At 33.3% G+C, this 12,146-nt stretch overlaps 1 protein-coding gene across 7 annotated transcripts in view; it reads left to right on the forward strand.

The window, feature by feature from the left end:
• Window positions 1–12,146, forward strand: part of GckIII (Germinal centre kinase III) — a 92,167-nt gene that overhangs the window by 21,141 nt on the left and 58,880 nt on the right. For 5 of the 7 annotated variants that reach the window (XR_016458104.1, XM_090115680.1, XM_090115674.1 and 2 more), the window contains one exon: window positions 1,469–1,693. Coding sequence is in view for 6 of the 7 variants with exons in the window: in XM_090115680.1 (XP_089971806.1) it covers window positions 1,469–1,693 (225 nt within the window). In the remaining variant the exon portion in view is untranslated. The remainder of the gene's footprint in view (window positions 1–1,468; window positions 1,694–12,146) is intronic. The other 2 variants (XM_090115685.1, XM_090115668.1) reach the window with 1 other exon arrangement.

The following is a 12,146-nucleotide window of genomic DNA, read 5'->3' on the forward strand; positions in this document are numbered from 1 at the left end:
TGAACTATCCACCAAGAGCGTCACTTTCCATTTTCTTCTCGCAGATTTCACCTCCAGATTATGAATGTTATAAGATTTATATCACAATGTGCTCCAATTTTGTACTATTTATCATTCGTGTCACGTCTCCCCCAGGCCCCACTATGTTCGGCCGGCTAAACCCGATAAAATGATCCACGTGTTTCGAAAAATACATTGGCAGTTAGATATTTCTGGAAAATTCGTTGCGTTTCTTATTAGCATCCTATTTACTAATCTATTTCAGTTTTACATTCTAGATATGTTGGAAGTCAAATCGATTGTTTATAAGATTATCCTATAACGATTTGTTTGTTATACATATAATAATCATTAAATTTTTATGCAAATCAATCAAAGCAATAAAACGAAATATATAGTTTAAAAATAGTTCCAGTATTAACATAACTGGTAGCAGTTTTTCCCGCCTTAGTATCCGCCATTTGCATAGTGTAGCGTGTTTTGTAAAGGTGTCACGTAGAGAAATGTTGGATCGCTTTGCGTTCGCAAGAAACCTTGACTCCGTGGCAATGTCAGCCAAATGCCAAAAGGTTTTTGAATTATACTACACGCTTATGACTGAGGAATAGCGAAGGTGATTATAGAGGTAGAATTGGGGGTAGCAATTTATTTTCGTATTTCCAAGGACGTCTATTATTATGTTGGTATCGTGATTTGACTTGTTAGGTTCTTAATGAATCGAAAATGGCCATGATTATTATACTGTATCAAACCATCATATTTTTGTCAAAAAGTTAACGTATTTATTGTTCAAGTATTAAAGATAGCTCAAACTTTGGTACGAAGAACGTATAAAAACAAAAACAGATTTTTAAAGCTGGTGGGAATTCAATTTGGTACTATGATTTATCACACTGCCTATCATAATTCAAAACACCGGTTTATTTTTAAAAACATTTTTCATCTTGTCTGTATTCCTATTTGTTCTGTACCTATAATAGGAAATGGTGTCATAATGCTTTTAAAAAGTGATTATCTTAATCGTGATGTGTTGATAAGTATAATCCGTACAATTTTGGTGTTTGTTTAAATTGAATTTTCTAACATAACACGCGCATATCATTGTAGGACATATATTTCGTTTTAAGATAATATTTTAATGTGTTTCTATTATCGAAAAGCATGTACTATTTGATAAAGTATCTATTCCTATAAATTTGCCACAAATATTTATTATTTGACGTGTCGTTCTAATAACATTCTTTATCAGAATATGCTTGATTATAATATTAAAATTCTTAATATTGTTTTCAATGATAAAATTATTATGATTTCAATAATATCAACCTATCCTACATTATCATTAAAATAACATTAATTTTGTCCTCGGTGTCATAAATTCCAATGACGTTTGTTTTTGTTACTATAATACATGTATAAGAAAGAAATATTAATAAAAAAGATATTCAAGAACCCTCCATTGTTCCAGAAGGTCGACCCTGAGCTGATCTTCACGAAGCAAGAGAAGATCGGCAAGGGATCGTTCGGCGAGGTGTTCAAGGGTGTAGACAATAGGACACAGCAAGTGGTCGCCATCAAGATAATAGATCTAGAAGAGGCTGAAGATGAGATCGAAGACATACAGCAGGAGATTATGGTGCTGTCCCAGTGTGACAGCCCGTACGTTACTAAATATTACGGATCATACTTGAAGGTGAGTTATTTGAGTTTATTTAAGTTGAGGAGAAATGTATTTGATAACTAGATTACGCAAAAATGCATAGGAATTAAATGCAGAAAAGTTGTAAAAGAATTTGCCCATAATAATGAGGGTCTTTTAATGGAAACGATGATTAGGTTAGCAAAGTACCTATGTACCGAAATGTATGAACAAGTTAGTAAATACGACATAAATAAATTTGATCAATGTTACAGCTGCTGTGTGCTTAACGAGTTACATAATTGAGAAATAAGAGATCAAATATTTTACAAAATTACATCTCAATGAAATAGTTACGAATCATGTTGTATTTGGCAGTAGCAAGATAGTTTATATTTGCGTTCTTCATATAAGAATATATCAGTATTCAGTCCAATATTACCATTTTCCTTCAAACCCCGCATCAATCATTGTCTCAGGATATTTTACAAACTACAGACATTTTAGTGAAAGGATCATACTTAATGGATCCTATTATTTGGTGATTGACTTTGGCTAATGTTAGAAAGCAATATGTTGTGAATATATACGCTTTTTCTGTATTGAAATAATATTAGGTATGTTAATTTCCCAAAACCAATGTAGTATACTTCTTATTACCTATACTTCCGTGATGTGGGTATACGAAAGCTTATTGAGCTAGTTGGGTAGATTCTCGGAAGGTAGGCGGTCTGCGGCGGATTTTTGAAAGCGGCCTTTATCGCGGTATCTGAGATCTCGATTACGTAATATTCGTTTCACTGGTGCTGTATCGGCGGCAAAATTTAAAGTCCATTCGCCCGATCGTGCATTGCGTTCGCGTGATCTATGGTGCAGTAACAGCCCACTCCGTCACGAACTCTTCGAGGTCAGAACACGACATCAACATAAAACCGGTTTCTTACATCTTTCAGCTAACAATGCATTAAATAAAAGCTTTTTTGGCGTTTATCTTAAGCTTAATGGACAATATGTTCCCATTAGGAGAGGATTAGTCATGATTTACCCCGATCTCGGTAAATTTGTGCGGAAACAAATTGACTCGAAGTTAGGCTCGTCATCTCACGCTCATTGTAGTTCTTACCTGACACGATGAGAGTCATGATTCTATGTGGGTGTTGCCTCGAATGGCGTATTAAACAATGGGCTGTTGATTGTTTCGTAAATACGACTATTCATAGAGCGGTAATTCGGCGTACTATTTACGCTCCACGTTTGTCGAAGTCCCGTTATATCTACTCGCCGTTGTCAGGTTTATTGATTGTAGTGGCTTGTGGTCGCCATTCTATGTTATTGCGGGATAGCGGTCACAATGGAAACGATAGGATTTCATATATGATAATCCCTTTGATCATAGAATTGGTGGCACTCAGCCAGAATTGACAATAGCGTCTGCACTATGAATATCATAATCGATTTTTCATCTCATGTTTACAGTCTAGCAGTCGTATAAAGACTTCATCTTGAAATATTAATTTATCTTTAAACACTGCTGCAGTATGTTAAATACGTCAACAGATACCTATATAGCGTCAACTAACAAACACAGACCTCCATCCCATTTTATAGAACGACGTCGTCAAACAAGTCGGTGTTTTATTGTAAAAAATTCAAGTGCATATTTTATTAAGTTCACGTTGCAATGCTAGTAAATGAAAGGTTTTGATGCGTTGCATTTCTCGCTTTGTTGATTGAGTCGGCTGTACTGCTATTGCAATCTTGACATACTTTCGAAAGCTGTTGTTATGCGTGCCTTGCAAAATACGATGCAATGTAAACGAGTCGGCACTCGAATTCGCAATACGTCATTTCATAGGCACCCGGAGCGTTGGTTGCGATACTTTATACTTATTTATTATACATTAGTGCAGTAGTCATCTTCCTTGTCTTTAATGTTAGGTACAGTTCGCTTACTTTACAAATTGCCTTAAATTTATTGGGAAAAATTCGTAAAGCAAGAAACGTATATTTTAATTCTATTCGTGAAATAGCTAACATTGACACACCACCATAAATAAAGTTCACAAATAATTTTTTACGTAAATTTTTGGCTTTGCTGACGGCATCAGTTATGTCAAATATCAGGTTCCTAAAATGTTTGTACATCACTGCTATAATTAAACGGTTAGATAAACGATAGGTAGTGTTGATTTATGAATTTTAATATGAGATTTAGTATCTTACTTATGGGCGAAGTTTATGATTGTTCGTATATATATGGCGTTTATGACTTCTGAAATATAAGTCATTTGCAGGGCAGTTTCGCTCGCACGAGTGAGTATTATGTGACGTAAAGGGAAGAGCGTGGCTCAATTAGCAAAATGAACTTGAGACACGTGTGATGTGACAAACATGTTTATGGGCCCCGGTTACGCTCCGATCCTTTTAGTATCGAGAGCTTTGTCACATTACAACCATGTTAAGGGTATGACGCGCTCAAAGTTTTCTCAGGGAAAACGTATTTTCAAGATCATATAATTTACACGTGGATTAAACGCTTGTGCTAGTTTATTAGAATTAGAAGTGTTATTGGCTATTGTAGTTAGGTACAATTCAATTTTGGTTGAAGTATGATTTTATATAATGTGAATACAAAACAGTAGAGTGTATATTTTTAATTGATTTCTGACGAAAGAATGTTAAAAATCACATGTGTTGGTAATTTTTCTGCATGTAATGAACGTACGTCAAACTAATTAATGCGATTTGTCCTTGATAAAAAACCATTTGCGCAAAAATATACGTAAACGTCTTTTTTGAAGTTATTTTTAGGTAAATAAACGAATTTCTTATTAAAAGCAATCGTTCGTAAGGCGATTATTATTTCTCGATATAAATACGTAACTACTTCAATAAGTATTTAACTACCTACTAAATTAATTACCTATAATTAAATAAAATTGTATAACTTAGATCATTTGCATTCAGTTTGATTATTAGTTGTGACTAGAGTAGGTCAAACACATAATTTAACAGTTAGAAATTCACCAAAACATTAAAACTTTTTTTTTGAGTTTTCGTTTAAGAATCATGATAACAATTATCATGTCAAGAACAAGGTTCTTTATCTCAATTAGATTAATAAAGTCATCTTTACGTATAAAAGGAAAGTAGAATACCATTCCATTTATGTTAATGTTATTCTACCGCATCACAGTTAACTTTATTTTACACGCGGTATTCTGTACCACTAATTTTGTACTACATATATATAATATAACCAATTGAAAATGTATGCTTACAATACTCGAATAACTTTCCTTTCAATTACATACATCAATCATACGCATTATTAACACGACATAAAAATAGATTTAAAACAACTAACGTCCGCATTTTTAGCGTTTAATTTAGTGCGGGTAGTGGGTTTGCGTCTTTAGAAAGTGTTATGTTGGTTTCGTGTCGTAAGAAACGGTTCGTGTATTGTCGTGCTTGATGAGTTTTTTGTGTAAAGGTATACGGTTAATTATAGGGAAAAGTGACGGTCCACCTGGTGGTTTTTTACCAGGTATCAAGTAGACACTTAATGGGTGACAACGAGAGTGTCGTTACTATAGGAAGTTTAGTTTAATTGTTTGCGTAGACAGACTTGTTTGCAAGAGGAAGTTGTAATAGTAATGTTCACTTCAAAAATAATGGTAGTTTACGACAGTTGTAAAGAATTGTTTAGCTAAAAGGATTCATTCAACAAAAAAGTGCTTCTGCGTACCTACCTGAGAGGTACAAACTGTATATTTCTTAAAATTATTAAGAAAGACGTAATGAAGGCACTTTAAAGTACCAGGCGGTCAGAGTACAAAAGAGAGGAATCTCGTCAATTACATCAGCGCAATTATTTAAAATGTGACGTAAAGGCCACGACCGACGCTCAAGTTGGAAGATGATTTTCGTGGCCTGTTTTTACCTTATTTCATTTTATACCATATTCATACTATGAATGTACTAATTACGAATATTTAGCGATATAAAACTGCAATGTGTGTGTATAAATTGTAAATGCCAGTGGACTTTACCAAAAACACACTGCAGTATTTGGAAGACGGATGTAAAACGAGTGAGGTGAAGGTCGCGATGAGTCACGGGGCGTTCGACCTTAAGGAAAAAATGTGAACGATCCACGCAGTTGGAAGCTTTACTCGACCCACGGAACTGGTTGTGGCGGAAAAGTAATTGCTAATGTTACACGTATGCCATATCACACGTTACGCGAATCCGATAGTTATATACCTAGTACATATAATTGTGTTGAAGAATAGAGGCAGATAAAGGTACTCGGGCCAAAAAGTGTTTGAGAAAATTTTGGTATCTTTTTATATTCCAATTTGTATTTCTCGGTGGCTGATTAATTTAGATTACTGAAGCGCTTATCCTTTAGGGAGGAGCGATTCTGAAACAAACAAAAGTACCCGCAATTAGAGAGGTTGCTTAATCAAAATGGCTCAAGATTTATTCTCTCAATAAGTTTTGTACATTGAAAGTTGCGGAACAACAATCGAACAACAGTAAAACTTCGCGAAGAAGGTTGTACGTCAGCGTGAATGATCTTTGGGTATTCGGCAAAGAAATACGTATTGTTTAAGGTGAATTGCTTTTTGTAGAGGTGCGCTGTACGGCACAATGACTTTTACTCGAGAGTTTTGCAGATTTAAATATATTATATTATGAATTGTTTATATTTTTAATTATGATTTTACAATCGCCTTTTTGTACGAAACTAATGAGAATTGCATAGTTTTCTTGAAGTGTTATCTTACTATGTATGTATTTACAATTCCATTAACACTACAGTTCTACATTCACTTCCCTGTTTCAGTGAGGTAGTTAATTTTCGCGTAGTAATCGGAAATACCCTATGCGTACCAAAACCTATTCATGCAAAAGGTCAAGGATGATAATTATGTCGACTATCGATTAAGCCCCCATTTTATTAACGAAATCGTCTGTTCTTCATTTAGTGAAAACAGTCGCATAATACTATATTATGTTAAACGATGTTCAATGAAGAAGCAATTTATCAATACATAACATTTTAATAAATTAGTTATTTTATAGGTAGTATCGTCATATTCGGTTAACAAATTAAGTAAGTATTGAATGGCGGCGCCAACCCTGACACGAGCGGCTGATTGTTTCGCATTCGATCTATTGAGGGACTGCACATAAATTAGTTTTTGTTGTCTGGACGTTCTCTAATAAAGAGTTCGCTTTCCATTCGTATACAGTGTAGACTATAGGTCGATGACCGTCGCGAATTATTCGTCCCGAGCAAAGACATGAAGGCATGATTCACCCAGGTTGTCAAGTTGGGATTCTATTCGTCCTTGATGTAGACTGCATTGCGGGATAGAGGCGGGGTTCGCGCTCGAAGTTGTAAGGTCGCAATGAAACTTCCAAATTTGCTTTATCGACAGTTCGGAGGCCAACGATTCGATCGGGACCCGATTGTGACCAAGTTATTATTTTATTAAACGTTTTATTGACTTTGCGAAGTTTAGGGTTTGGTAGGTACGGTTTGCTTTATTTATACTTAAAAAAATTGAGTTGTGATTAAGTTGGGAAGGGGCTCCTAATTATACAACCAGGCGTTGCTCATGGCTAACCCTATAATAAATGAAAATCACGGAAGCCATCTTTAAGTTATATGTATTCTTCATTAAAACCAAAAGCCTTGTTACTTATACCAAAATATGAAAATTTGCCATATTTAAGATTTACTTCCTTGATTCTTACGTTTTTGAATAATTCGATGCATGAAGTAGGTTCCTTGTAAGCAAGCAATATCGATTCAATATTATTGAGATTCCGTTATCTTAATCTCTTCGTAAACACGGATTATTCATGAGTATTTGGCAAGATGCTTTTGTGTAGCTATACATCTTTATCATGGCTTGGGAAACGAGGCCAAGCGTTTACATCGTCGTTTCAAACTGTGATATTTTAGATTAGTAAGATGTATCGCATATGTTAACTGAACTGCAGATTACACTTCAAAATGAAGGAAATTGTTTTATAAACTAGCTGGGCAATCCAGTTTCGCTTTTGGTACACTGTCAAAGTTTTCTTCATCTTATGCTGAAGATCATCAAATGATCAAATGCATAGTTTACCACCTATGGTATTGAAGGAATCTTTTGAAATATCTTTGTTCTTCAAATAAAGACTTATCATGGTATTGCAATCTATAATGAACGTAAAAAGTTCAGAGGTTCTTAACGGCAGAAATGATTGTGAAGTGATTGGATCCCAGTAATTGGAGGGCAAGCTTAAAGTTTCAATTGGAGTTCGGCTGAGGTTAAGGTCACCGGTCACAAAGACATTTGTCATTTGGCTATTGTTCTGATGAAATTCTTTTTAAAGATTTTTGTGATTATAGTTGACTTTGCTAATGGAAGTTCCCGTTTGTATTCGATGAAAAGAGGGTCTTCAATATTGGGACTTTTCAGACCTTATTTGTTTAATAAATTTGAAGTATTACAAGCAATTTTATCAACGGTTTATATTTAAAAAAATATGGTTAATTTCGATTTTCGATAATATTTGAAAGAGATATCAACAAATGCTTTTGACAGGCGAATCTCAGTGTAAACATGCTGAAGTCCAAGCGAATGCGCGTCTCGTAAATAATTTCTGAACGTCCGCCATTCAATGAGAGTTTTACAGCTGCCGTAACGTGTGTTTATAATTCGATAGACACATAAACATGTAACATACGGAACGGTAAACAAGATTACGAGAATATTGACGTTGATAGCTGGCCCGACCTCTGACATATGGTATTATGGGTGTTTACGGTACATTAACTGCAGTATGTAATTCGTACGTACTTGCCTTTATGAGTGAAGGAATGCGTAACATCTAACATAGTATTCGATGCTTTGTCTTTCGTATGAAACACTGATAATATGTATTTCATTAAAATCTATTATAAATTGATATTTTCCTATCTTATTCCATCCATCATTGGTCCTGGTCTTGAGGCCGAAATTATACACATAAAACTACTTTTTTGTTTTAAAATAATTTCATATTAAAACTTACTGGCTATATAATTCATACACGGTTCGAAGATATAAAATAGATTTTAGTACGACCGTTAACATGCTATAAACTAGTAGTCCAGGAGGAATCGGCGCATGAGTACCGAAAACTATTCCACCTCAATTTTTTTACGTGATCCTCTTCAAATTGCCCTACTGATGATATAAATGCATGTTGCCATGGGGCAACCCGGTGCCATATTGTTTAAACCGAAATTGTTTAAACAATTGCAAGGAATTGTTATTTTTCAACCGGACAAATTTTTTTTATATTTTTTATCGAAATACCAATAAAAAAGGTCCAATTACTTTTCACGATAAAGTTAATATTTTCAAAGATATGAATTTTTTAAGGTTTGAAAAATCTCAAATTTGGGTACTTTCGACCCATGAAAAATATATTTAAAAAAAAAATAATATATAAGTAATATTTTTTTTTCAATTCTCTATACAATAGTTAATAATATTGTTAATAGAGATTTAAGAAAATTTCATTGTTTATATCTGTTTTTTAATTGTTAACTTCGCGCGCTCACAAGTACGCGCCGCTTACCTTTAAGTATCGCCGTCTCTCTCTTACTCATGCGCTGCATCGGCCTCTCTGTGTCTTGAATCATTATTTATCATTTATCTTAAAAACTATCAACTTTATCAAGATTTCTAAAGAGAGCAATCTTATTAATAATTAAATTGTCTACAATTTGTTTCTTATATATTTTTTTCTGAAATCAATTTTTTTAAAGTTATTTAAGCATAAATTGAAACATGTAATTAAAATTACTTTTTTGTCAGTTTATATTACTTTTTTGTTATTGAAACAGCAAGTAAGGTAAAAGACCCAGTTATATATCCATCTAAAAATGTTAATAACACACGAAATCACTGTAATGGGTGCAACAACATTTAACAATCTTAAGTCTTGAACGAAATAAAAAAGACTGAATAACGATGAATAAAAAACAAAAGAATGATCAGTTGAGAATCGACATGCACTAACTTGTATTTTTATTTTAAATGTTATATATAATCAATAATTTTGTCACAAGAACAAACAAACATCTTGCGGTTTAATACAAAGAGTAACCTTGAGAAAATAAAAAACAAAGAAAAGAATCTTTTTCTTACTTAGACACAATCATACACACACCATGATATATATTTATAAAATTAGTTTTTATTTTATTTTTTTTCAATTTATTTGAATGTTTTTTCTAAACATCCAAGTGCGTACCCAATATAATTTTATTATTTATAAATAATTGTGATTTCAAAAAATGTTCAAATACTATTATATCTTATTATTGTTGAGATAAATGCAAAAATTACTTATGATAATAACAAAAAAGTAATATAAACTGATAAAAAAGTAATTTTAATTACATGTTTCAATTTATGCTTAAATAACTTTAAAAAAATTGATTTCAGAAAAAAATATATAAGAAACAAATTGTAGACAATTTAATTATTAATAAGATTGCTCTCTTTAGAAATCTTGATAAAGTTGATAGTTTTTAAGATAAATGATAAATAATGATTCAAGACACAGAGAGGCCGATGCAGCGCATGAGTAAGAGAGAGACGGCGATACAGGTAAGCGGCGCGTACTTGTGAGCGCGCGAAGTTAACAATTAAAAAACAGATATAAACAATGAAATTTTCTTAAATCTCTATTAACAATATTATTAACTATTGTATAGAGAATTGAAAAAAAAATATTACTTATATATTATTTTTTTTTTAAATATATTTTTCATGGGTCGAAAGTACCCAAATTTGAGATTTTTCAAACCTTAAAAAATTCATATCTTTGAAAATATTAACTTTATCGTGAAAAGTAATTGGACCTTTTTTATTGGTATTTCGATAAAAAATATAAAAAAAATTTGTCCGGTTGAAAAATAACAATTCCTTGCAATTGTTTAAACAATTTCGGTTTAAACAATATGGCACCGGGTTGCCCCATGGCAACATGCATTTATATCATCAGTAGGGCAATTTGAAGAGGATCACGTAAAAAAATTGAGGTGGAATAGTTTTCGGTACTCATGCGCCGATTCCTCCTGGACTATAGCAAGTCTTTAATCTTTTATCGCGCGCAACATTCGCGCCATTCATAAAGATTTTCATTGTTTAAAAATTACTGGCAATAATAATTTGGGCGAATATATTTCTGCTTTTGTTTCAAATATAATTGCATGCAGCGTTCAAAATGTTTACAAAAGCGGGCGCGGGCGTCATTGGAGTTTAAAACAATTCGTATTTATGCTCTCCTCTCGAGGATCGCGGTGATAACGTTTACTTTACGAATTGTATTGTTTGCGCTGGCTGAAAAGACGGGAACTATTATTATTAAGAAAATGCTCTGTGTTGATAAACATGTACGAGCGAATAGTTTAAATAGCATTATTTTATATTTGTATTTAAACACATTATGGTCTGCGTTAGTGAAATACGTGTTTCAAATTTTGTAATTGTTCTCGATTTAAATTGCTCTGTTGCATTGTAATATTTTAAATATGATATTGCGTAGGAATTGCTCTCAGAATGCATGATTCATGAAATAGTGATTGTACACAAGTAGGTTCAATTTTTAATGCGTCGCATTTTTATTAAATTTAGACATGCGTGTTTTTGTAACTCCAAACTTATTACATAGTTACGATTGGTTATGATTTGAACTAAGAACGCAAAAAAAAATTTTCTAGAATCTTCAATTAATGTTTGTTTAAACGCTCGGTTATGTCATAATCTCGAAGCGCTTATTTCATGATTATTATAAATCTAATAAGCAAATGGTCATGAGTGAGGCGAATCGAAACAGCGGTGTAATGTGCCACACGTCGGCTCACGTCAGAGGGAAGTTGGATAATCCCATTAGATGGAGAACTGAAGAGGCTTCCATAATAACTTAAACGGTGTGGCCTCTAATGCCTCACTTGTCACGAATCGACGGGCCAATCCAATATTGCGTACCTACGTTACATTTCCTGTTAATTATCCGTATTCCGTGTGTGTAGGTATGTGGGTAGGTAGCTACCTATATTGCTCTTGCTCATTCTCTTTTGTAGGGTAATAAAGGGGATGCGTTGAAAAATATTGTGGGATTAGCGAATGTATGGTAGGGTTAATGGATGACCATCGGGATAATTTTAATATCTGTTTTTGGTGCTTCAGATAATGGTCGCTTACTTATGGGTAACCTATCTTTACAGGCTTAATTTTATAGGATAAAACCTAAAACAAAAAATGAGAACATGGTCATAAATCTAATACTAGTTATGAAATGGGACCACGTTCGCATCGTATTCGTTGTAAGAAAGGGATTTATGATAGCAATATGGTCCCTTTGTTTTTGCGTGTAAGTAATAGTTTCAAACATTATTGGAGGTCCTTTGTGAGCTTGTAAGGAAGCATATTTGAATGAGTAATGC

This window comes from Colias eurytheme, chromosome 2, assembly GCF_061535395.1.
Source record: "Colias eurytheme isolate Ceu_HAF_F1 chromosome 2, ilColEury1 Martin Lab GWU primary, whole genome shotgun sequence".
NCBI lineage: Eukaryota > Metazoa > Arthropoda > Insecta > Lepidoptera > Pieridae > Colias > Colias eurytheme.